Raw genomic sequence first — 27,647 nt, forward strand, 5'->3', positions numbered from 1 at the left:
AGAATTATAGTTCTTCCCGCGGCGCGCTAAGAAATGTGATTCTTCCCGCGGCGCGCTTAGAAATGTAGTTCTTTTCGCGACGCGTTAAGGTTGTTTCTGTCTGCCTTCGCGCTCGCGCTCTCTTGACCTTCTGTGTCTGCCTTCGCGCTCGAGCCTTCTCGCGCTAAACCCTTTGAGTTTTCTTCTGTTTAATCTAGCCGTTTGCTTTTGTGTTGTCTTATCTTTTGAGCCGTTGACCTAATCTGCTTTATGTCTGAAAAGTTACTTTCGGCGCAGCATGCGCACCAACCCCATTGGTTGGCAGAAAAAGTGACTTACATTATCTTTGGAGATCTGCTTTTTCCATGCCTGACCTGTACCTTTATCTGAACCGCCCATGCCTTTTTTTACTGTTCCCTGTCAGCTTTTTCTCTTTTTCCCTGCTGCCATATCTTTTGATATCTTTTGCTTTTGGAATCTTTTGCTTTTTGAGATCTTTTTCCCCTTTTCTAGGGATTGTGTTCCCTAGGGTTTCTCTATAAATAATAATAATATTTTCATAACACTACACACACAAAACACTTAATCTCTCCTGTTCTCCTTGCTCTCTCTGCCGCCTCCCTCTCTGCCTCCGTCTTCCTCCCTGTTCTGTCCTGCTCTTCCGGTAATATATATATATTATATATAATAATTTACTTATGCTAACTTATAATCAAGACTTAAAACAGATCGTTAAAACAATAATCTTTAATTATAGGTTAACTTGTGCTTGTTTAAAGTTGGTTCTTGCTTTATCTTACACCGCATCGTTTATCAAGTGAGTAATCTCGTACCTAATCCCTTTTTGCTTTTAATGTTTTGGGATGTTCATGTGTTCATACAAACTTAGAGTCTTAAACTTGTTTATGAACTTTAGTCGCGCAGTATCCCATGTGTTGAGGACGTAGACTTGGCTGTTTATTTGTATGTGTGGATCATTAACCGTCTTGTCGGTCTATTCCGCAGTTCTCATGGTACCATTAGATGAACACGGGAGAACTATCGTTTATGATTTTCTCTTTTGTTTACACATGCACAGTTTGTCTTGTTTGTGAGCTCAATTGTGAGCACTGGCAGTCTTATGAATCTTAGAGTTGGTCCCGATCAGATTACACCCTTGTTGAAAACCAGACATACACATGTTGCGCGCAGATTTATTGTTATCTATGTATTGTATTAAACTTGATTTCTCACCAACACGCAAGTGTTTGACGTTTATTTTAACACATGTTCAGGTTTGCAGTAGCTGTTTTGGAGCTTGTGGACACCTAGGAAGTTTTCTTTATTTTGGACCTAGATTAAAATGTATCAAGACAAGTTATTGCTGTTTTATTATTATGATTTATAATATATTGATTTATGATGATTTATGTTATCTTGTGTTTACCCTGCGCGTGCGCGAATGAATGTATTTATTAAATATTGACACCCAATAGTGTCACGAGTAATGAAACAATATGTGGCGCCCCGATGTATAATCCGCCTTTGGTCGGGGTGTTACAGCCCATAAGATTGATCTTCTTGGTTTCTGTATGGGCCAGAAACCCAGTAACCCTCTCTGACGCCATTGAGTTGGCCGCTGTGCTCAGCGACAACCATGTCAGAGCAGGAACCCTGTTCCTGCGGGAACAGAAAAGACCAAACTCACCAAGACTGCCCCTGAACCAACAGAAACCAAACCCGAACCCTCAAACCGTAACAACCTCAAGCGCAGGCGCAAAGCCTATGCGCTTACCAACTCGCCCATAGTCCAGCAACCCGCTTACCAACCTCTAGCATACGCCCCTCAACCCCTGTCCGCCTACCCAACACCTCCTGTAGTCCACAACTATGCCTTAACCAATCCAGCACTCCCTGCCCCGCCAACTAAGAAACCTTACACAGGAAAACCATCCCTTTTGCCCAACCTGTAGATTTCACCACCCAACCCAAACCCCGTGTCGACTTTGTAACCGATGTGGCCGTACTGGTCACACTGCTGAAAACTGTAGAGTCCTTCCCGCCAATCCAATTGCGCCAACACCACCAGTCTACCCGCAGAACCCACAACCAACCTACCAAAATCCACGACCCAGGTCGTGCTTTAACTGCGGTGATCCCAGTCATTTCCGGAACGCGTGCCCAAGGCTACAAGTGCAAATCACACAAGCGAATCCGGTGAACCAGATTTCAAACCAAGTAACGCGTGGACGAGCTTTTAACATAACCGCGCACCAAGCGCAAGCGAATAATGACGTAGTTAATGGTACATTTTTGCTTAACGGATTTTATGCTTCTATACTTTTTGATACTGGCGCCGATCGAAGTTTTATCTCTCGCGCCTTTGAGCAGAAGCTTGCGCGACCGCGCGATAACTTAAAAGAAGTTTTTTCAGTTGAATTGGCTAATGGTGAAACTATTTTAATAAACTCAGTGATTAAAGATTGCACGCTTAACCTTAACGAAAACGATTTTCTAATCGACCTCATCCCCATGCCTCTTGGAAGCTTTGATGTCATTATTGGTATGGACTGGCTCTCGAATAATCGCGCCGAAGTTATTTGCGCCAAGAAGATGGTTCGCATACCTCGAGAAAATGGTGATCTTCATATCTACGGCGAAAAACCCTCCCGCGGTCTTAAACTTATGTCTTGCGCCGAAGCCCGAAGGCTCATGCGGAAAAGGTGTATTGCATTCTTAGCTCATGTGGTTAAACCTGCTGAAGAAGAGAAGCTTCGCGATATCCCTGTTGTGCGTGATTTCCCTGAAGTTTTTCCTGATGATCTTCCTGGTATCCCTCCCGCTCGTGAAGTCGAGTTTCGTGTTGATCTTGTCCCTGGTGCTTCCCCCGTAGCTAAATCTCCTTATCGTCTTGCACCCGCTGAGATGCAAGAATTGGCAAGCCAACTTCAAGAGTTGACTGCTAAAGGATTCATTCGCCCTAGCTCTTCGCCCTGGGGTGCTCCGGTGTTGTTCGTTAAAAAGAAAGATGGATCGTTTCGCATGTGTATAGATTACCGCGAGTTGAACAAACTCACCATTAAAAACCGGTATCCCTTACCGCGTATTGACGACCTCTTTGATCAACTCCAAGGTGCCTCTTGTTTTTCCAAGATTGATCTCCGCTCTGGTTATCACCAGTTGCGCATCCGCGATGAAGATGTTCCGAAGACTGCTTTTCGAACTCGTTATGGCCATTTTGAATTCTTGGTCATGTCCTTCGGTCTAACCAACGCACCCGCCGTTTTCATGGATCTAATGAATCGGGTGTGTAGGCATTTCTTGGATAAATTCATGATTGTGTTTATCGATGACGTTCTGATTTATTCTAAGACCAAGGCCGAGCATGAGCAACATCTCCGATTGGTATTGCAAAAGCTTAGAGCTGAGCAACTCTATGCTAAGCTTTCCAAGTGTGAATTCTGGTCTGATGAAGTACAGTTTCTTGGCCATGTTGTCAACAAGATGGGTATCCATGTCGACCCATCCAAAATTGAGGCAATCAAGAACTGGATTACGCCATCTACTCCTACCGAGATCCGTTCCTTTCTGGGCTTAGCTGGTTATTACCGGCGCTTCATTTCGAACTTCTCGAAAATCGCTTTGCCTTTAACAGCTCTAACGCACAAAGGTAAACCGTATATTTGGGGCTCGAAGCAAGAAGAAGCCTTTCTAACGCTCAAGCGTTTGTTGTGTGAAGCTCCTGTCCTTGCGTTACCTGAGGGTAATGAAGATTTTGTCGTGTACTGCGATGCCTCCAACCAAGGTCTCGGTTGTGTTCTTATGCAACGAGGCAAGGTTATCGCTTACGCATCAAGGCAACTTAAGGTTCATGAAAAGAATTATACAACTCACGACCTCGAACTTGGTGCAGTTGTTTTTGCCTTGAAAATCTGGAGACACTACCTTTATGGCACTAAGTGTATCCTCTACACTGACCATAAAAGCCTTCAGCATATCTTTGATCAGAAGGAACTTAACATGAGGCAACGCCGATGGAACGAACTCATCAGCGATTACGATTGTGAGATCCGGTATCATCCTGGTAAGGCTAATGTGGTAGCCGATGCGCTCAGCCGAAAACCCTGCCAACTTAACTGTATCTTGCCGCGCACCCAGCTTCACTTCGCGCCGATTCAAAGCAACCTTGAATCGCGTATTCGTGACGCGCAGCGCGCATCCATCAGTAATGGTAACCTTCGCGCCGAGTTAGCGTGTGGCGCGGAAGCGCATTTTGTCCCTAATCTGAGTGGAATTCTCTGCTATCTCAATCGCATCTGGATTCCCTTTGATGAGAATCTTCGCGCTGATATCCTGAGTGAAGCGCACAAATCTCGATATTCTATTCATCCCGGCGCTGATAAAATGTACAAGGATTTGCGCATAACTTATTGGTGGCCCGGTATGAAGAAGGATATTGCTGTGTTCGTAGCTAGATGCCTGACTTGTTCTAAGATAAAAGCTGAACACCAACGCCCATCTGGTTTGCTCGAACAACCAGAAATTCCTACGTGGAAATGGGAATGTGTAGCGATGGACTTTATTACCAAGTTACCTTTGACAGCAAGCAAACATGATAGCATTTGGGTAATAGTGGATCGTTTGACTAAGTCTGCTCACTTCCTGCCCATTCGTGAAAACTACCGTGTTGAGCAACTCGCGCAGCTGTATGTCAAGGAAATTGTTTGCCGTCATGGTACTCCTTTGAGCATCATATCCGATCGCGATGGCCGTTTTATATCTCGCTTTTGGAAATCTCTCCAATCTGCGCTAGGAACTCGCTTGGACATGAGTACGGCATATCATCCTCAGACTGACGGTCAGTCTGAGCGAACTATTCAAACTCTTGAGGACATGCTCCGATCTTGTGTTCTTGATTTTGGAGGTAATTGGGATTCGCACCTGCCTTTGATCGAGTTCTCTTATAATAACAGCTATCATTCCAGTATTGGTATGGCCCCATTTGAAGCACTTTACGGTCGTAAGTGCCGCTCCCCGATTTGTTGGAACGAAGTGGGAGAAGCTCAAATCACAGGACCCGAACTTGTTCAAGAGACAACCGATAAAATCGCCAAGATCCGTGATCATCTGCTGACTGCCAGAAGCCGACAGAAGAGTTACGCAGATCGTAGGCGGAAGCCTCTCGAATTTCAAGTTGGTGATCTTGTTCTCCTCAAAGTGTCGCCCTGGAAGGGTGTTGTCCGCTTTGGGAAGAAAGGTAAGCTTGCTCCTCGTTATGTTGGTCCATTCAAGATTCTCGCGCGTGTGGGAAAAGTTGCCTACAGACTTGACCTGCCGCCCGCGCTCAGTAATGTGCATCCAACGTTCCATGTATCCAATCTCAAGAAGTGTTTAGCTGACGAGAACTTTCACATTCCACTTGATGAAGTTCAAGTTGATGAATCTATGCATTTCGTTGAGAAGCCTGTTGAGATTATGGATCGCGAGGTTAAGCAAACCAAGCGCAGTCGCATCCCTATCGTGAAAGTTCGCTGGGAGTCCAAGCGCGGAGCCGAGTTTACATGGGAAAGGGAAGATCAAATGAAGATCAAGTACCCACACCTGTTCTCTGCGCAACCTACTTCGAGATAAATTTCGGGACGAAATTTCTTAAAGTAGGGGAGACTGTAGCATCTGCCCCGATCCGACCCGACCCAGGTACCCGTTTCTCTGACCCGATCTCTTTCTTTTATGATTTAATATTTATACCTATATTTTACTTTTAATAATAATATATATTTTCCTTCCCGCCTCTTTCTCTCTCTTTCTTTCCGCCGTCCCGTCCCTCTCCTTCTCTCTTTCCGCCTTCTTTTCCCTCTTGTCGCCGTCCCGCCCTTAAGCCTTGTTTCCCTCTTTTTCTTCTAACTCTTTGCTTGTCCTTTGTTCCTTCCCGCCTAAGGTTGTCTGCGCAGCTCCACGCGCCAGACCCCTTACAAGGAAGCCTGCGTGAAGACCACCTGTTTCAGCGTTACGCGAGACGAACTCTTCTCGCAGCGCGCTAAGGATTTGTAGTTCTTCTCGCAGCGCGCTAAGAATCGTAGTTCATCCCTCGACGCGCGAAGAATTATAGTTCTTCCCGCGACGCGCTAAGAAATGTGATTCTTCCCGCGGCGCGCTTAGAAATGTAGTTCTTTCCGCGACGCGTTAAGGTTGTTTCTGTCTGCCTTCGCGCTCGCGCTCTCTTGACCTTCTGTGTCTGCCTTCGCGCTCGAGCCTTCTCGCGCTAAACCCTTTGAGTTTTCTTCTGTTTAATCTAGCCGTTTGCTTTTGTGTTGTCTTATCTTTTGAGCCGTTGACCTAATCTGCTTTATGTCTGAAAAGTTACTTTCGGCGCAGCATGCGCACCAACCCCATTGGTTGGCAGAAAAAGTGACTGACATTATCTTTGGAGATCTGCTTTTTCCATGCCTGACCTGTACCTTTATCTGAACCGCCCATGCCTTTTTTTACTGTTCCCTGTCAGCTTTTTCTCTTTTTCCCTGCTGCCATATCTTTTGATATCTTTTGCTTTTGGAATCTTTTGCTTTTTGAGATCTTTTTCCCCTTTTCTAGGGATTGTGTTCCCTAGGGTTTCTCTATAAATAATAATAATATTTTCATAACACTACACACACAAAACACTTAATCTCTCCTGTTCTCCTTGCTCTCTCTGCCGCCTCCCTCTCTGCCTCCGTCTTCCTCCCTGTTCTGTCCTGCTCTTCCGGTAATATATATATATTATATATAATAATTTACTTATGCTAACTTATAATCAAGACTTAAAACAGATCGTTAAAACAATAATCTTTAATTATAGGTTAACTTGTGCTTGTTTAAAGTTGGTTCTTGCTTTATCTTACACCGCATCGTTTATCAAGTGAGTAATCTCGTACCTAATCCCTTTTTGCTTTTAATGTTTTGGGATGTTCATGTGTTCATACAAACTTAGAGTCTTAAACTTGTTTATGAACTTTAGTCGCGCAGTATCCCATGTGTTGAGGACGTAGACTTGGCTGTTTATTTGTATGTGTGGATCATTAACCGTCTTGTCGGTCTATTCCGCAGTTCTCATGGTACCATTAGATGAACACGGGAGAACTATCGTTTATGATTTTCTCTTTTGTTTACACATGCACAGTTTGTCTTGTTTGTGAGCTCAATTGTGAGCACTGGCAGTCTTATGAATCTTAGAGTTGGTCCCGATCAGATTACACCCTTGTTGAAAACCAGACATACACATGTTGCGCGCAGATTTATTGTTATCTATGTATTGTATTAAACTTGATTTCTCATCAACACGCAAGTGTTTGACGTTTATTTTAACACATGTTCAGGTTTGCAGTAGCTGTTTTGGAGCTTGTGGACACCTAGGAAGTTTTCTTTATTTTGGACCTAGATTAAAATGTATCAAGACAAGTTATTGCTGTTTTATTATTATGATTTATAATATATTGATTTATGATGATTTATGTTATCTTGTGTTTACCCTGCGCGTGCGCGAATGAATGTATTTATTAAATATTGACACCCAATAGTGTCACGAGTAATGAAACAATATGTGGCGCCCCGATGTATAATCCGCCTTTGGTCGGGGTGTTACAGCCCATAAGATTGATCTTCTTGGTTTCAATTCCCTGCAAGTGCTAAGTATATGAAGGGTTTCGCCTTGACACTGTACCCGCACTTGTCTTATGGTTTCTTGCTTTCCAAGGTAAGGGGGTATATTCCCTCTTATTTTTGAATCTTTTTGAAATTCGGAGAGTTGGTGAAAGGATAAGGACAGTCCAAACGGTTGAAGGGACGTTGGCGTCTTCTGACGGTTTCAGGATGTGCAGGAAGTTATGACGACGTGACAGCATGTGGTCAATCAGGACGCTTTTTCAGGCGCGTGGCCGCGAGTTTCATGACACGCGCCCTTCCGACTCCTGTTGCCAGCTTACTTTATCCACACGCGTCGCCGTGTCATTGCGCCTGCGCTCTCTCTCATCCGCATTAAATTCATCGCATTCATTGCGATGCGTATATAAAGGGGGATATGGTGTATTTCGTCCATTATCTTCACTTCACTCTCCTTTTTCTTTTAAGCGATTTCCGGCGAATACTCATCTTTTCCGGCGAGCATTCTCTTGAAACCGCTTTCTTTCCTCAACATTAAAAAATGTCTTCACATGACCCAGAGGTTAACGTCGAGGAGTCCGACGTTTACCCCGAGAACCCGACGTCCACGTCCGATAAGGACGATAAGAGTACTGCTGGCGAGTGTCAGTGTACTCTTTCTGTCGATGTATACCATTACATCGTCAAGAAGTTCATGATGGAGCCCTATGAGCCAGAGTTCCCGGAGGCCGACCAGACGGTGTACGATGCCCCTAAGGGAAAGATAGGGGTTTACGCTTCGTTCTTCCTATATGGGATTCTAAGATTCCCATTAACGAAGTTCGTATACCGTGTTTTGGAGAAACACGGTGTTCATTTGACGGAGGTGCACCCAATGGCAATTGCTAAAGTTCGCCATTTCGAATGGGTGTGCCGTATTTTGGATATCGAGCCTCGAGTCGACCGCCTGATGACCTTCTATACCTGGAGGTGCGTCCAGGGTTGGTATACCCTTGTCACTCGGATCAAGGGTTTGAAGATCTGTACTACTGAGCATAGTCTTCGCTCTTGGAAGCGCGAGTTTTTCTTCATTTCCGCTCGTGTCGTTCCCATCGCGATGACGTTCAAGAATGGGAGGGCACTCCCTAACCTTCCGGCTTCCAATTACCAGGAGACGGAATGGTTCACCAAGATTTCCCAGATTCAGACTCCTGTATATCGCTTCGCGGAGTCTGGGATGGTCATGCTTGGGATGAGTCGTGTGTGGAAGGACGCCGGGTCCGGGACGCCGCAAATACCCATCATTCGTGAATACGGTTTGAACTATCTTCCTTTTGGTACGCCCCGTCTTTTGTCTTGGTTTAGGGTTTTCCTTCTAACATTTTTATCGTTTTTATTTCAGAAGGGAACAACTTACAGTCGCTCTTGCACCCGCGGGAGACTGGTGGTCCAGCGCGGTTGGGTACTCGTGATCTTGATGAGAACGAGTTGCCCATTTTGGAGAGGACTGCGGATAGGTTCGTAGAGGTCTACCCGCCAGGCCATGACATTTTAAGCGCCACTCGGCCAGGTAAGGAGTTCTTTAATCCTCGTCCTCTTCATGCTCAAATTTCTGCTGGAATTCCTCTGATCTTGTCATCTTCTGATGAGGGATCCGCAGATGGGCCTTTATTGTGAGGAAAAAGAAGGCGGCTGGCGTGAAGGGCAAAACGAAGGTTGCTATCTTCGTTGACCTGGGGAATCATCTGATTCCGAGACTGAAAGTGAGGAGGCGGCGGGGAACCTTGGTGGTGGTGACGAGACCATTGTCTCAGAGGTTGAGACAACGGCTGTCACTTCCGAGCCGCCAAGCGTTGCGAAGGTGACTGGCGTGAAGAGGCCAGTTTCATCGGGTCCATCTCCGCCTGTCAGGGCTTTCAAGATCAAGAAAACCAGTAAGTATATTTTTTGTGTACCTTTTCCGCATTTCCTTCCGCCTTTGTTTTTTATATCTTTGGTTTTTCTTTATGCAGGAGTGCACTTATCTGCTTTTGAAGGGAGTGGTGCGGGAGGAGTTGGTTCAGGACCCACGACGATAGGCTTGGTCAACCTATCCGAGGCGATGACCCAGGTGGCTGCGCCTGTTTCCGTTGCCTCTACCGTTGAAGCAACTGTTCCGGTGATGACGTCGTCTGTCATGGCTGTTGGGCCGACGATGGCGTCTACTTTCGTTGCTGCGTTGAGCAGTTCAACTTCGCCAGCCGTCAGTGCCATTTTTACCACGTCATTCACCGGACCGGCGGTGACTTTCTCCGTGAGCTCATCTGCAGCGGCTGCCACGGTTATGAGTTCATCTCAGGTGAGTTCATCTCCGATGGCCTCTACCTCTGTGGCTTCTACGGTGTCACATTCGGCGTCAACGACTACTTCGTCTTTGGCCGGTTCTTCAGGTATGTTTAGAGTTGGGACCTCTAGACTTACCTCTGTTGATGAGGGGGTCCGATCTTTGCCTCCTTCCCATCTCCTTGACCTCTTGGATGGACATCCTTTAGGTTCGGGTGATGGGTTTAGCGGCTATCGGCCTGTTATCGACCCTACAGGTGTGTGGGGTTACTTTGGCCTGTTATCCATTCTTGTCATTTTTTCCTAACTGTTTTCTGTTGTTGCAGTTTCAGATTCCAATGAGGTTTATGCTCCAAGGTGGAATATCCGCCGAGGAACGACTCTCAGGACGGCTGCAGACTGCGTCGACTGGGCGCGCCATGCCGCCCCAAGTGGTGCATTGGGGGAGGCGATGGTTAGTTACCAGGAAGGCCGGTTGTCCACCGAGCTCCGAATTCTCCTCGCCTGGATGCAGCCGCGTGTCGAATTACTTTGTCGTGAAAACGACAAGTTAAGGACTACGCGTAGCTTGGAGGGGGCTCAGGTGCGATCACTGAGGGAAGAAAATAAGAAGCTTGCCGCCGCCGTTACTGAGAGAGAAAAGGCCTTCAAGGACCTTGAGGCCGAAATGCAAGCTAGGCATGAGGCCCGTTCCAAGGCTACTCAAGCTGTTAACGAACAGCTTAGGTTGGCCAAGGAAACTGCGCGTAATGCTACTGAAAGGGCCTCAAAAGCTGAAGCTATTGCTGAGCCTCTACGCGCTGAAAATGAAGAACTGAAAGCTAAACTAGAGAAGCTTCAGCAGGCTCATGAGGCTTTGGCTCTGGAGGACGCCAAGAAGCTACAGGAGCTCTTGGATCAGAGGGGTGTGCTTGATCGCACTGAGCGCAAGCTTAAAGGCGTTGAGGAGGCTGCTGCAAAGGAGGTGTTGCTAGCCAACCTTAGCAAGAATGAGGCCGAACGCGCCCGCGATCAAGCTCAAGCTACCCTTCAGGAGGCTCTGTCCAATAAGGATTGGCTTCTACGAGAAGCGTTGCCGCAGGTACGCATAGCTTCATTATTATTTGCTTTTTGCTCTTTTTGCTTTTTATACTTATTCTAAGTTTTTTTTTTTTTTTTTTTTTTGTAGGTTGTGCATCGGATTTTCGCGAACACATCCTTTGATGATGCCATGAGCACAGCCCTCAACGCTTCTCATGAGGATGGAGAGAAAGCTGGTTTCTTACTTGGTCTAGGATTTGCAGAGAAAGGCATCCCCCCTTCCAAATTTCCTCTACACGATGTTGATACTGAAGCTGCCTATGACCAAGCTGTGAACCAGTTCGCTGCTTTCTCTCATCCGGTTGTAAAGAAAGTTAATGAAGTTGCTGCTGCTGATGACGGGCTAGCTGTTCTCAAATCTTTCCTTGAACAGCCGCAGCCAACTGATGGTGCGGGTTCAAGTGGGTTTGGAGGGAGTGGTCCCGAAGCCTGAATCTTGAGATTCCTCCCAGCCGTTAGGATAGATTTGTACTTTTTGTAGGCGGGTAGATACCTAGCCATTTTGTAATGTTTGTACAGCTTTTATCGTGAATATAAATGTTTTGTTAATGCCTTGCCTTGTAAACATTATATGATTTGCTCATGCATATTTTAGTTTAACTTAGCAATTTTCTAAGTGTTTTGAATAAGTTAAACTTTCAACGCGTGTCAGATAATAGGTTAATTTTCTGTTTCCTCTATCATGATTGTGCGGGTAGGACTGTCACTTTCACTTAGTAGGATGACCAAACTTCATCTATATCTGACCTGCGTGAAGGTTTTCCTCATCTTCCCCTTAGAAATTTTTACTGTTTTTGTGTTTATGCGGGTTGTGCAGCTTTCCACACGCAACGACTTACTTCCTCACTTATTTATGCGGTGAATACCGGCATATCAGTGTGGTCAGTTCATATGTATAAAGGTAAGGCTATCAACATCAATGTGATAAGGAGAATCATTTCCTTTAGAAGTGGCTCTAGGCCTTTTCTTTACAAGTTTGGAATTGATCTCATGTAACATCTGCGTAATTGAGCTCCATTCCATGTTCTTGGGATGGGGGTGCCATCGAGCCTTTCGATCCGGTATGCGCCCTTTCCCAGAACTTCTTTAATAGTGTATGGCCCTTCCTAGATCGGGGCCAGCTTTCCTGGGTGTTCCTGGTTCGAAGCCTCGTTGTTACGCAGTATGTAGTCTCTGACATTGAAGTTGCAGAGTTTCACCCGCGTGTTGTAGTACTTTTGCATTTGTCGCTTGTAGTTCTCTTCACGCGCTGCGGCTAAGTCTCTGCGCTCTTCGGTTAGCATAAGGTCTAACCGTCTTTCCGCATCATTGTCTTCTGGTTGAGTTATGACTCTTGGTGAGGGTAGACCAATCTCGATTGGGACCATGGCTTTAGGGCCATAGGTGAGGCTGAACGGGGTTTCTCCCGTGCTTGCTTTTTTCAGGGTTCTGTTTGCCCAAAGGACATGTGGAACTTCGTCCACCCAACCGGATCTATGCTCCAAAAGTCTTTTCTTTATGACGTCGACGATGCTCTTGTTTGCTCTTTCCACCTCACCATTACCCTGCGGGTGTGCCACTGAGGTAAAGGTGTGGGTGATTTGAAACTCTTTCAGCCACTTTTGTAGCTTCTGGTCAGCAAAGTTGGTGTCGTTATCGCTCACCAAATTCTGTGGAAGTCCAAAACTAATAAATTCCCAAATAAATTTTTTGATATGTTTTGCGGTTGTTTGAGCTAGGGGTTTTGCTTCTATCCACTTGGTGAAGTAGTCGATGGCTACCACTAGGAACTGAACGTTCCCTGCTGCTGTGGGAAATGGGCCTGTAACATCGATGGCCCACTTCTGGAATGGCCATGAAGAAGTGACTGGAACAAGTTCGTTCTTCGGGCGATGCGTGTTGGGTGCGTAGAGCTGGCAGGACCTACATTTTCTGATGTAGGCCAGCGCATCCGTGTGCATCCCCGGACAAAAGTATCCCGCGTTGTTTAGCTTAGCTACAACTGCGCGTGGACCTGTGTGTTCTCCACAGATGCCTTCGTGTACTTCCCTTAGGAGGTAGTCGGCATCTTGGTCGTCCACACATCTGAGGAGCGGGCCAAGAAAATTACGCCTGTAGAGTATGTCATCAACAAGTTGATAATTCAGTGATTTACAGCGTATTTTTCTTGCCTGTGTCTTTGACTCTGGTAGTACACCCGTCGCAAGGTAATTTATGATTGGCGTCATCCATGTTTCCTTGCCGGTTTGGATGACACAAATTTCCTTGTGCGGGACTGATGGTGCTCCAAGAAGTTCAACGCGGATGTCCTTTCCCAAGTGGGTGAAGGCTAACGATGCAAGCTTGCTTAACGCATCCGCAGATTTGTTTTCGCTTCGCTTGATGTGCATAACTTTGCAATCGTTGAAATCGCGCATAAGGGTTTTTACTTGTGCGAGGTACAGGGCCATTGTGTCGTTTACGGTCGTGTACGTCCCGTTTATTTGGTTGGCTACTAGCATGGAATCCACGTGGGCTTCCAAGTTTTTCACCCCATCTTACGCGCAATTCTTAATCCGGCCAAGAATGCTTCGTACTCCGCTTCGTTATTCGTACTTGGGAAATCCAGCCGAATAGAGTAAGTGTATTCTTGGCCTGCTGGGTTAGTTAGTTTCAACCCTGCGCCTTAACCTTCGTTGTTGGCTGCTCCATCAGTATAGAGTCGCCAAACATCGTTAATGTTTTGTGCTGGAGAGGGTTGAGCCTCTTCCTGGCATTCTTTTTCCCGCGAAGCGGGGACTTCTGCAATAAAATCGGCCAAGACCTGGCCTTTTATGGCTGGTCTTGGCTTGTACTTTATCGCGTATTCTCCCAACTCAATTGACCATTTGGCTAGGCGCCCTGACAACTCGGGTTTGCCAAGAACGTTTGCAAGTTTGAAGTTGGTGAGAATGGTGATTGGGTGGCCTTGGAAATATCGTCTTAGCCTGCGTGAAGCCTGTACAACCGCTAAGACTAATTTTTCCAGGGTGGAGTACCGGGTTTCTACGTTTGTTAAGACGCGGCTTACATAGTAGATGGGCATCTGGGTGCCCTTTCGTTCTACTAGTAGGACTGCCCCGGTTGCTCTGTCTGTGGCGGAGAGGTAGAGAATTAATTCCTCCCCCACTTCTGGTGCTGTGAGTGTTGGGAATTCGACCAAGCGTGACCGAATCTCTTGAAAAGCTGCTTCCGCTTCTGGTGTCCAGCGGAAGTGCGTTTTCTTCAAACAATTTCTCAATGTTGACACGAATGGGAACGACCTATCCGCATGGTTTGCCAAAAAGCGGTTGAGTGCGACTAGTCGTCCATTCAGTGTCTGAGCCTGTTTGATTGTAGTAGGTGATTCCATTTTCATAATGGCTTCAACCTTGTCAGGGTTCGCTCTGAAGCCATCTTTGGTAACGATGACTCCTAAGAACTTCCCATCTTCCATCCCAAAGGAACACTTGCTCGGGTTGAGCTTTATGTTTATCTTTCTGAGCGTGTTGAAAGTTTCTTCGATGTCTTTCAACATCGCCTCTGGCTCGAGGCTTTTGATGATCAAGTCATCCATGTAAACTTCCAAGTTCCTCCCGATTTGGGTATGAAACTCTTTGTCCATCAGGCGTTGGTATGTGGATCCGGTGTTCTTTAGTCCGAATGGCATCATTTGGTAACAAAATGTGCCATCGGGCGTCCGAAATGCGGTTTTATCCTGATCGTCAACAGCCATGTGGATTTGATGGTACCCTTTATACGCATCAAGGAAGCATTTAAGGCGAAACGGTGCTAATGAATCTGCCTTAAGGTCAATTTCGGGTAACGGGTAACAATCCTTGGGGCATGCTTTGTTTAGGTCTTTAAAATCTATGCACATGCGCCATTGTTTGTTGGATTTTGGTACCATGACGGGATTTGCAACCCATGTTTGATATTTACTAATGTGTATGATGCCTGCGTCAAGGAGTTACTTGACTTGGGTTCTACACGCGTTAGCCTGTTAAGCACCCATTACGCGACGCTTTTGTATGACCGGCGCAAACGCCGGGTCACACTTGAGCTTATGCTCAGCCTTACTTCGAGGTACACCAGTCATGTCAGCTGGTGTCCACGCGAAGATATCGGCATTTTTTTGCAACAAGCGTTTGAGTAAGGTGCGTGTGGGATTAGTGATCGTTGGGCCAATGGTAACGGCCTGGTCAGGGTATTTGCCATTGAAGGCCCATTCTTCTGGCTCAGAAGTGGTTGGTTTAGCCATTTTTGGTTTGGGTTTAGATGAGACAGATGCGATGCATACCTGGGGAATGCCCGTGATCATAGCAACGCCCTCAGCTGTTGGCCATCCCATCATACCATGGACCAAAGACACCACGGCATTAAATCTTGCCATCCCATCTCTCCCGAAGAGAAGGTCGTATGTGTGGTGTGGCTTCCTCATTACAACGAAGTCCACGTCTTCTGTGCGGGAGTACTTCCCGTCCGTGAGGGTGACGGGGAAAGATAGGATTCCCAAGGGGGTGTTTGTGCTACCGTCGAACCCTTCCATCGAGGCGTAAACTGTTTCTAGGCGTTCTTTGTCTTCGTCGTCTAACTTGTCAAAGAACTGCCTATACATGACCGTTGATGAAGCGCCATTATCAGCAAGGGTGCGGGAGGTGATGTTGTGCCCCAGCTGGCTTTTGATGACTATGGGGCCTTCTTTGTTGGGCCCCCCTGGCACACGCGGGTAGTGCACTTCTGCTTCCTTCCACGCACTTGGCTCTGTTGTTCGTCGTTTTCTTCCTCTGATGTTGCCGTGAACCATGTGAATGCTGATGTCAACGGGCTTCCGTCCATTGCCCTTGTACCGATTGTCTTTCCTCCCTCCGTTCTTGATTGACGCCACGAGGTGTGTGAGTTTCCCATCTCTGACGAATGTTTCGACGATATCCTTCAAAGATGTGCATTCCTCAGTGGTGTGGCCTTTTGTCCCGTGGAAGTCACAGGATTTGCTCTGATCAGCGTTTTGACGCTGTCGGATTATTGGAGCCTTTGGCCATAGGAGCTTCTCGGTGGCAAATATCTCGGTGACGCTTTTGGTGAGTGGCGTCCATCTGGGATTCCGGTTCGACTGCATGTTGTCCCTTCCGCCTAAGAGAGGGCGAGAGCTGGATGAGGTGTCAAAGTTTACCCTTGACTGCCAAATACCAAGCTTCCTCTTTTTGTTGTGTCGGGCGGTACGGACGTTATTTTCTCTTGTTCTCTACGTGTAGAGGTTTGTGCTCTGGGGAAGATTTCTACCCAGTTGCTTCTCCGTTTCGGCAAAGCGTTTAGCTGCCGTCATGATGGCATCCCACGTGGATGGCATGCCGTCTTTGCCTGTCAACGTGCGGATGAGCTCTGGGTACTCAGCGCCCTGGATGAAAGCGGCGCGAACAAGATCTTCGCTAATAGTGCCCAGACTTAGCTTCTTTGAGTTGAAGCGAGTGATGAAGTCTAGCAAAGATTCGTCTTCCTCTCGGATGCAGTTGAGGATCGTCCACTGCTCTTCAGTATATTTTCTTTGTTGACTGAAGTGCTGGCTGAACTTGTGCTGGAAGTCTGCCCAATCGTAGATGTGGTGGACCGGTAGACGATCAAACCACGCTCTGGCTGCCCCGATGAGCGTCATTTGGAACATGTAACACCATGTGGGTTCCGTCCAATTACTGACGGTTGCCCCCGCTATAAATCTGTTCAAATGATCGTCCGGGTCAGATATGCCATCATAAGTGCCTATGTTGGACATCTGTTTGACACTCTTTGGAGCGATTGCTTCCGCAATGTCCCTTGCAAATTTGGACGTTCCCGCATTCGCAACAGTTGGTCTGAAAGTTTTGGAGAAGTCACGTGAGTTTCCCCCCGTGTTCTTCGGTTTGAAAGTTTCTTCGAAATTTCTTCTCGAGTGGAAGTCTGCTTCTTTACGCTTCCCTTTCGCCTTATGGCGTGGGTTTGCGTCACTGTCAGATTCTTCCCAATCTTCATCATCCACATACTCGCAATCATTGCTCATGTTGAGCTGTTGTCGAGTGCTTCCGAATTCGTCATTGGCCTGTTGGAGTGAACGTAAACGTTCGTCCAACTCGGCTTGGAATTCTTTCTGACGTACTTCCGCCCAAGCTTTAACTTGTTCTGGTGTTTGTCGGGGAAGTCTCGTCTGTTGTTTCCCCAACTGGGTATCAGTGAATCCCAGGAGAGGATTGTTTACTGCACTTGCCCCAGCTTGGGTAACCGGGGTAGTGTTCGTAACAATCGTGTATTCACCGGTCTTCCCCCAGTAGCTGGGGTTGTGGTTACCGGAGTTTCTTGGTTACCCGGTGGCTTTGGCATCGGAGTAACCTTAACCATCTTTCCAGAAGTTCGAAAAAACTGAGAAAAAGAAGATTAAGTTCTAGCTTAATGCACAGATGGCGCCAATGAAGAAACACTAAGTGACCCTGACAGATTAAGGATAATCTTAGGGTTAAGTAGATGTTTCCCACGAGGGTTAGGTCCGGCAAAGATGGTTATTCTTCTCAACCTGCAAAACAGACACCGTAAGCTCGTCACTGAGAAGGGGGGGGGGGGGTTCCTCCTTGTGACCACCCTCCGGCGTGAGAATCAGACTAGGTTGCTCTGAATATAAGTGTATATAGAGATAAATAGCTAGAGAGAAGATGATGATACCGTTCCAAGGTGTTGGAGTATTTATAGCCGAAGGTAGGTTTCCAAGCAGGTACGACCAGCTGTATATAATATTCCTTTTCCACCAACTATGGGCTACGTTCGTGCCACGATGGGAGTTGGTGGGTAGGCAGCGGCTGATAGTGACATTTTGTACCGGAGCGTGCTCCTCCTCGTACTATTTTCAGTGAGCTGTCACCCTGTGATTGGTTCATGGGTTGCTTTTGTCAGATCTTGTCCATTTGTCCATACCTTGGTAGGTATAGTACAAAAGATCTTCTAGAAGCGTACGGACTGGCTCTTTTGGGCGGGAATATTCCCGCCCTGCTCATTCCTTCTTCAGGTGACATTGCTGAAGTATAAGAGTTAGTGCCTTATGCGTGTAGCCTTACTGTTAGTGCGGGTAGCCTTCCTTCTTGGCTTGTACCCACAGCTGCGGGAACAGGCGGGGTACTGTACCAAGGGAGGCTTTCCTGCGGGGACAGCTAGCTTACTGCGTGTAAGGTCTTCATCTCTCTGAGCATGGTGGGTCCTGCGGATCCAGTTGGTCTTTGCGCAGACATACCTCTTCAAGGTGAGTCTTGCGGGTCCAACTGGGCTTTGCGGGGACCTACCTCTTCAGGAACCGTCTACAAATACATCATGCATCAATATCATATAATATCAATACTTCATCTATCAAACTTTGAGCCAAATCATGAATTAGATTACTTACAAGTAATAATTAGGTATTCTCTCTACCATTTGGTATGTGTTTGGAATGTGGTCGAACCTTTAATTATGGTGAAGATATTATGATTTATGTATTTTAAGAGTGCCATTAAAAGTTTGAAGTTTGCATTGACATACAAAACATGTGCCACTAAAATTCATTGATTTTTAATGGTGGATGGGAAAAGTGCCACTAAAACCCCAAAAGTTTGTAGCGACAAACGAAAGAAGTGCCATGAAAAGGTGGTAGCGCTTCTAGTGACACTTTTTCATGTGCCGCTCTTCAAAAAGTTTTTAATGGCAGTAAAAAAAGTGTCACTAAAGGCCAAAAGTTTTTGTGACAGACAAAAAAATTTGCCATTAAAAGTTGTAATTTAGTGGCAAACGGAAAAAAAAGCCCAAAAAATTTTAGTGACAAACGAAGAAAGTGCCACTAAAAGGCTTTAGTGGTAGCGCTTCTAGTGGCACTTTTTTTTGTGTCACTCATTCTAGTTGGGTTCTTTGGTGGCACTTTTTTGGTTTATTGTGACACTTTTTGTGTGCCATTAAATGACTTTTTATTTGTAGTGTATCAAACTATACTCGCTGGCGAACGCAATTTGTTCATCAAAACGAAGAATGTTGAGAAAGTTGAAGGTATATTGAAGTGTTGCCGGCCTTTATATTAATCATACATTAGGCCAGGTAGTAGTAAACTATAATATTATAATCTATATATAATATTGTTATTACAACTATGTGTAAATCCACTGCAAGTTTACTTGTTTATAATTTCCCTACACAAGTCATTTCCAATGCTTTTGGAGATTCCAAATCGCTAACTTTTCTGGATAACCGTTTCCTTCGATGCACAATGTATTTTTTGATATCTGAAAAAATGATGATAAGACTCTTGCCTTCCATCTGGTAGTATTTTCGCAAGCTAATAATTACATAAGTTGCAAGAGCAATGGTCGATGTGCCACCTGTCAAAAAGAAAAGTGACGAAAAGGTACTAAGACCCAAACTTCCATATTCATCATGGATTGCATCCTGATCTACACATTGCTCTGAACCAAGCATTCTTTCCTCTATATCTTGGAGAGTGCCGCTTTCAGACACATTTAGTAGCGCTTTTGTAAAGTCATGAACCATTGGAGAACCTCTCGGAAGTACCTGCAATTAAAAGGAGAATTAGTTAGTCATTTATCATTTGTGGTCGTAAAATGGGTAGGTCGGATAATAACTTATGACAAGCTAACACGAGCTCAAGTAGATCTTATATAAGACAAGTTCGAACTTAATTCATATATATGATCTCACAAAACCACCGATAAAAAAAAATGTTTTTGGTTTTGTTATTTTTTGTCCTGGAAATAATTTAGTGTTTTGTAATGAACATTTCTCACTCAAGTTAGACTCAAATAGCTTGAATTTACACACACATTAAAGCATATACGTATGCGTGCGCTCACACATATAAATACACATATTGCATAAGAGTCTAAAAACCCGATTAGAGCTCTAGTAAGCCCATATAAAATTAAGCACAACCTGTTATGTGTTTTGGAGTTTCTTTTGTGTGCATTTGATTTCGCTTCGTGTCTGAGTTCAATCTAGAAATCAGCTTAAACAGTGGAGTTTGACCGTCTGAGCTCGAACTTTTAATATATTTTTATTTAAGCTCAACTCGTTCTCATTCCAAGGTTGGGTTACACGCCTACGAAGTTCAAGTTTAAATGTATAATTATATGGCTGGTGGATCAAAACTGGTTGGGTTGATAAGAGTTTTGTTCTAAAAATGTAAATCATTTATAAACATTTAGTATGTCAATTATGATGACACACATTATATTAGTTTGTCATTAAAGTTACAACTTTTGCAAGTCTCAACCGCTTTGATCATTTCCACCCATTTCGGTTATATTTACTTTTTTATATACATGTCAGGGACAAAACCTATACACTAATCAGTAAGCGCGTCGATCAATAATTGATATGTTACTTATTTAAATGACGATGCAGGTAAATCAAAAGATCAAGTGGGCAAAATTTAAGAATCTTACGAATGCGAATCCGCCATCCCTGAATGTCGGCCCGGCTGTGGTGAAGCTCTTGCAGTACTTGGAAATAAATAGTTTAGCTAAAGGGGTCTCAAGAAAAACTGCTTCGATTTGTCTGTTTCGAAGAGCATGAGCATATTCTTCTTGAGAAGTAAAGTTTCTTAGATTTTTATTCTTGAAACCCAAGACATCATGCAAATACCTAGCCACATGGGAACCTTTGCTATACCCCACAACAGCATTTGTATTCCTTAGTGTCTGATAATCAGTAACTTGAGGTGTCAGCCTTCTAATAGTGAGCATGCTTGTGAGGCTAGCTGTGTAACACTGACCAATTATTATTGCGGCAAAGAGCCATGCTACTGTAGTCATTCTTGTTAGATTGCTATGAACTTCTTCATCACCTGAGGTGATGGATCAGAATAGGTTAGAAATCATTTCAGAAACATTTTATAGGTTAATTAGAAGCTAGAACTTACGGTCTCTCGAAAACATTCTTGTGAATGCTAAAGACAGCAGAATTCCAGTTTGATTCAGAACAGACCCTTGAAGTTCCAAACTGTGCTTTCTTTCAATTATATATATCACCAAGGCATTATAAATATTGAACAATATTGTTATAATCCACATTCCGAATGTGAAAGGCTTCACAAATAACCATTGTTGATGGTATGATGTGCTGGTCACTACCATCATCAATCCTGTTTCTGTGAAAGGATGTGTGAACTCAGCATACTGATATCGCCTTGACACTACTGAAACGTCACCAACTACTGCATCAAATTTCTGGCCAATTTATGCAAAATTCATGAAAGACGTTAATTATATTTTATCATACTTATAAGTTAAAATATAGAAAAAAGTAACAGCAAATATGTTAATATATAATAAGTGACTTCTAACCTGAACATACACTTGTTTCACCAAGTTATCATATGTTCCATTGAAGGGGTAAAACTTATATGGCAAATAATATGGTAACCCTTTGACAGTTTCTTTGAAAAGCTCAATTGAATAACCAGTGAAAGTATAATTTTGATCCCAATCATCATATTTCACTTCCACAAACTTTTTAAAAACGGCCATCGTTGGCACACCAACTCTTAAAGGATTGGTATTTGTCGGAATAGCCCATCCTCTTGGAGTATGCAACGGTTTCCCCGGCCAGAAAATGTGGCCTAGATGTTGCAAAGAGGTGCCATTAATAGCTCTATCATCAATAACCTCAAAAAATCCGACTCCTTCTGACCAGAACCCGAGTTGTCTATAGTATTTTCCTATAACATTGATAATTTGGAATATAGATGCATCTGATTTCCTGTTAATGAATTGAAATTCACTTGTGATGGCACTTAAAGATATTGATGAAACTTCATCTAGTAACTTTTGCCCACTCATGTTCTTTCTGCTCAAAGCTGAGGCCATAGTCCATGTAGCATCATAAGCCCGGACCGCAAAAATCCCAGGAATGTTGTTTTCTTCTTCAGGCTGTTCAATCTTGAACCTTTTTTGAAACTTGGTGCTAAAATCATGAAATCGCGAGTCGTTTTCTTGGAAGAAACTCCCAAGTCCAACGACACCTTCCATTATGGAAAACGTAGACGAATTGATGGTATGGAGAAGATCAGTAACCAAATTTGTTGTAATCCACACATAGCCTCTTTCCATCATCCCCATGATCTTTGCATTTTGAAAAAGGTGGATGCCCATTTCCAAAGATGTATGAACCAAAAACGCTCTACATTGCATTCTATTAATCCTTCCAAGTTCTACTTGTAATGAAGATGAAGAAGATAAAGAGGATAGCCTTACAATACTGCTCATGTGTACATCAGATTCTTTGATGGCTTCTAGGAGATGAGGGATGACTTGAGTGGATGCCGAATTGATCTCTTCGTATATGAAAGTAAAGCAATTCCATTCGTATGATTTCAACATTGCGACGAAAGCTTTCATTTGAGCAAATTGATCAGAAGGTGTGGCCTGAACAAGAAAGGAGAAACGATCCAGCGCCCATTGAGGAACCGAATCAAGAAGAGATAATGCTGGTATTTGAGCTATACTAACAATCTCTCCAACTGAAACAACTTCTTCCAAGGTATGTAGTCCCAAAATTGCATCCACTTTATGCACATCAATAAGATTTGTGGCTGCATTTCGATTTTCAACTGAATCAAGAAATTGTTATCTCCATAGGATAGAGGAAGGAGTGGAAAAACAGGTAGACCACACTAGTGACGGATCTAAAAGAAAAGTTGAGAGATAGTGCGAGCTAAAAAATTTTTTTTAGAGGTAGCCGATACATAAAAGCATGAAATAAAAACACTTATAAGGCTTGATCCTCCCCTGGACCATACTACACAGTAGATATGTCTTTATAAAACTACAAATAACTTGTTAAATCAATTTTTGGTTTTTTCTCCACCACAATTAAAGAAAGAACGGATTATTCTCTATTTGGTTTGGATAATAATTCTTGAGCCTCTTCCAACTAATATAAGATTGATGTCTGGTTTGTTGGGCATTTGTTTTATTGGTGAAGGTTCATGTACATTTTAATCTTAATATGAGAACGTATGAAATAATACCAATTTATAAAAAAATGAGAACGTAAAGAAACAATAACAACCACAATACCAATATACATAAACAATGATTTGTAATAACAAAGAAACAAAATTTAAAAATTACAGCAAAAGAATCAAAATCAAGAACAAAATAATAACAACAAATACTAACAAATACTTATAATAACAAAAGAAAAAAATCTAATAATAACAACAAAGTATAAAATACTTATAACGTCTCATAATCGAAAATTAGCAAATACGAACAAAAAATAACATCAAATACCTATAAAAATAAACCTAATAATAACAACAAATTGATTCTCACTGTTTACATGCTAAAAATAAAATGAATTTGATTTCATTTCTTGTTTTATATTTTGGAGATGCTTACAAGAATTATTACCCCTTTCGACTTATCCCACCAACAACTTTGTTATGAGTTAGATTATACTCGGTATGTTTGTTTGTATTACCCTTTCAACTCCAGATATATGTTCACAGGTCCCGGTTAAATCTAAATACGTTATGTTAGTAGTTTATAAATAAGTCCAGATTCATAATAAACAAAGTTGCAGGAGTGTTGGGGTTAATCCCAATCTCGTTAGTTTATTAAGAGCATATATGATGTTGGCTGCTTTAGAGTTACATGGCCATAATTAATGAATATATAAATGCCTCAGTGAACCAGATCATGAGACAAACTGCCATATAGGACTGATTTCATCGTTTGGATCTTTGATTTCGAACCTAACGTGTTTCCTCAATGGTAGCAATTTTATATTATTTCCTTTTACTCAAAAACTTTTGAATCTTTTATTTGAGTAATTTACACATTTATTTAGATATGAGTTTAATTCCTAACTTTGGCCTGAACGATATAAATTTAAATTTACCCTATATTTTTTACTGATGTGGTGGTAAGACGACTCTCCTCTATCCTAGAAGTTGAGAGTTAAATCCTGAAATATGTCGGTAACGATGGTTTATAGGATCAAGTTAGGTTGCCGTTTAGAAGAAAAAAGGCTCTGTGTGTATTGTAAGCTTGTTCATTTTATATGTTTATTTGTATCAAAACTTAAAAGGAGTACGAAAAAGACAACAGGCGTTCAGTTCAAATAAGTGATTGAGTTGATATTTGTCTTTATATGTTTTGTATACCAATCTATACTAAGTATAAAGTACTTGGGAAGAGTATGACAATAGTTTGTTTTTCTAAAGAGTTTTACAACTTCTTATTCATATGATAAGTTAATGTGCGCAATTACCGTAAGTAATTACAACTTTTTGTATGGGTAAAATGATCCTTTAAACACTAGCCCACCATATTCAATTCATCACATTCAATCCATATTTAAAGTCCATAAGTTTTAATTGACATAAGTTTTTTTTATAAGACCACCTGTAGTGGTGCGTTGTGGTTGGCGTTTCATCCCAGCGTTTTGTGTATAACGCGTGTTGGCTCGAAATTTAGAAAAAAAACATTTATTGGAAACAAACACGGGCACCCCTCTATATCTTAATTTGTATTTAATGACATAAATTTTATTGTCCACAATAGTAATAGTGGGCTTACATTGGATGATCGAACTAGATGCAACATCGGTTATCTCATCACGTAGCGCATGTATTCTTACTAGTTATCATATATTTGGTTCCCTTGCATTATAGCTAGGTTATATTAATCAACATAATAACATGTAGTTATGTACACTATGTTGAACCTCACAATACAAATAAGATAAATATGAGATATGACCAATCCCAGTCGATCATATCTATAGACCATTTGTATAAGTTCTTTTGAGAATTCAGTTAAGATGACATATTAACATTTTCTGCTCGTGCATATAGTCAACAAGTTGATCATAACTATTCATAAGTAAAGGAATGAGATGACTTACCATCAGAGATTGCTTGAACCACATTTCCTTGGGAGTTTCTTGTGTACAGTGATAGATTTGTCTTCATTTCTGTATTGAAATCATCTATGGCGATTTCGATGGCTACTCTAGCTTCTTTGCCCACTCGAGATGTCATATCCAGGATAACACCAACAGTAGATGTTTCACTCGTAATGTTTTGCATTCTCGTTGAAACAACGTTAACATTTAGGAAAAATAACATGAATAAAAAGAGAGTAGAAAATACAATAATAGACTTATGATTGTTTGTCATTAAGGAAGAAAAAAATATGCCTAAAGAAAGTCTCCACCTTGATTTTCCTTTATACTCACTATATATAGATACTATATATATAGAGAGAGAGAGCTCAAAATGTATTACATAAAAATATAAAATATAATTAGTTTATATATAAAGACCAAGAAGATTTTTTTTTCTTTTTTAACTTGATACATCAAATCGATACATCTTTGATTGTTTATTTGGGAAAGGTTAGAATGAAAAGGAGATAAAAGTGAAAAGCGTGAGAAGGATTTGCTTATTTTTATATATTTTTTGGAATTTTGATTGATGGGTTTTTTGTGTATCTATAAATCTTTCTCACACTTTTTATTTTTATTTTCCTTTGTATTTTAAATTTACATATAAAATTAATGTGTTAATTATAAGAATCAAGTAGAGTAATTATACATATAAATAAAATGATTATGTTTGATTCTCACAATTAGCATATTAATTTTATTTGTATTTGATCCAAACTCACTATAATTAAGTCTTATTATCATTATTATACTCATCAATTATCTTTAATTCTATCATTTTAAAACTTGAAGTATAAACTAACTATTTAAAATAAAATAGGTTCAAATCGTCAAACCAACAAAAGCTAACCATTCCATATGACCAAATCGGTCGATGTGTGGTTTGCCATATCTTGAAAGTGTAATTACCAATTTGGCCATCAAAAACAAAATTATCAAGAACACGTACAACTATAAACACCAAGATATCCGCTCAGCATCTTCGTCGAAAATACAAGCATGTTCAATAAATATTCGTTAACATCAATATCTCATTTATATTTCTCCCTTTTCTTCTACATGCACCCATCGAAGTCGTTTTCAACTTCTAAAATTGTATATATAAATCTATTGATATTTAATTAATATAAGAATGGTTATTAAGAAATTTAAGATGAAGATGACCGGAAGAATGATTTTTTTCTTAATATGGAATAAAACCGGAGAACCTAATTAATAAAGAGAAATAACAAAGAAATTCTAGATGAAGGTGACGGCTAGACGAACAAATATCAGTCATGTGAAGATAAGCCCGGAAATTTCAATCTAGGTTAATTAAATTAATGTTAAAAACTATTGTAAGAACATCAATTTTTATTTTTATAAAAAATTTAAATTAAAATGTAAATAAAAAATTACTTATCTTTTTAATAATACAAATTGGAAAATTATATACACTTCTTGTTATAGTTTATCTAAAGAAGATCCATATAAAATGGTAACACGGAATATTATATGTTTTTCTAAATGAATGTTGTTTTTTAAAAAGTTTTTGTTTGTTTATTATTTATACGTAAACACGTAATTAAGAGTTTGTAAAAGTTATCATAGAAATTGAAATTAATATTATCTTAATTATATATGGATATGTAACCTTTAGATGTTTGAGATTAAATTGATGGATATTAAAAAACCTATCACTCTTCCCCACCCTCAAAAAAACGATAAACCTGAGACCTAACCCTAAAAGCTAAAGTAAACCAAAATTTATCGTGGGTCTTTTTTTTTAACGAGACAAAGTGTTTATTTATATAAACACTCTGCCTCGACAATAGACCGCTCCAGCAACGGGGGGTCAAAACACTTGATTTAGTTATTTTATTATTTTCATTTTTTGATTTACATGAGTTATTATTCTTAAGAGATTTTTAAATTTCATCTTTTTCACCCTTTTTATTTTTAAAACTCTATTTTAACTTTCACATATCTTATGTTATCTGCTAAAATTGACTAATAGGTTAAATTAATAAAAATGTAAGACTATCCAATTTTTTTAGGACAAATGTATTAAAACTTTGACGTCGATCACAATTGTTTTGTGCTTTGTTTTATTATATTGTATTACTACCATATAAATATTTATTGCATTGACATGATAGGGTAGGTCATGTTTGATTAAAAACTATATTTGAAAAGTTGGATTTTATCTCCATGCTTTATTAGAACGTCCAATTTTATTAATAACACACAAAAATAAGACTTATGTTAACTAAACTAGGCTTTGATAAAACACCACCACGTCCGGTTATTAAGTCCATGTTTGGGATTGAGTTTGAAAAATGCTTATTGGTTTATTAGTGTTTTCAAAAAGCCAATAAGTTTAAATGTGTTTGTCAATTACAAAAAAACTTTCTTATTTTAGCTTTTGAAATGGTTAAAAAACAGTTTTTCAAAAGCCTCAAATCCAGGCTTTTCAAAATGGCTTTTCGAAAAAACCAATAAGTCAATAAACATTTTTTAAACTCAAAAGTCAATCCCAAATGTTTTGGACAAAAATCAGCTAAGGATCAAGTATCCAAATCTGTTATGTGAGGTAAGGTGCTAACTCGATGATGACAAGTATGTAAGCGCAATATTGGTGAACAAAATGATTTGATCACGAGGGAAAAAGCCCTTAACCAAGATAGTCTTACTCCGGTCAAAACTTATCAAGGTAATCGTTGGTAAAATAACTCCGGTCAAGGATTAATAGGATAATCTTTGGTCAG

At 41.8% G+C, this 27,647-nt stretch overlaps 1 protein-coding gene across 1 annotated transcript; it reads right to left on the reverse strand.

The window, feature by feature from the left end:
• Positions 1–18,921: 18,921 nt before the first annotated feature.
• On the reverse strand, positions 18,922–25,178 carry LOC143538035 (glutamate receptor 2.7-like). The gene is made up of 5 exons (XM_077031678.1): positions 24,859–25,178; positions 21,291–22,537; positions 20,867–21,173; positions 20,391–20,791; positions 18,922–19,500 (listed from the first exon to the last, which is right to left on the reverse strand). Exons 1-5 carry the CDS (start codon positions 25,130–25,132, stop codon positions 19,111–19,113), a joined length of 2,619 nt encoding a protein of 872 aa, XP_076887793.1. The 5' UTR covers positions 25,133–25,178; the 3' UTR covers positions 18,922–19,110.
• Positions 25,179–27,647: the final 2,469 nt, after the last annotated feature.

Source organism: Bidens hawaiensis, unplaced genomic scaffold (genome assembly GCF_021521415.1).
Source record: "Bidens hawaiensis isolate Kalapana, Puna unplaced genomic scaffold, B.hawaiensis_p1.1 tig00000780_1, whole genome shotgun sequence".
Lineage (NCBI taxonomy): Eukaryota > Viridiplantae > Streptophyta > Magnoliopsida > Asterales > Asteraceae > Bidens > Bidens hawaiensis.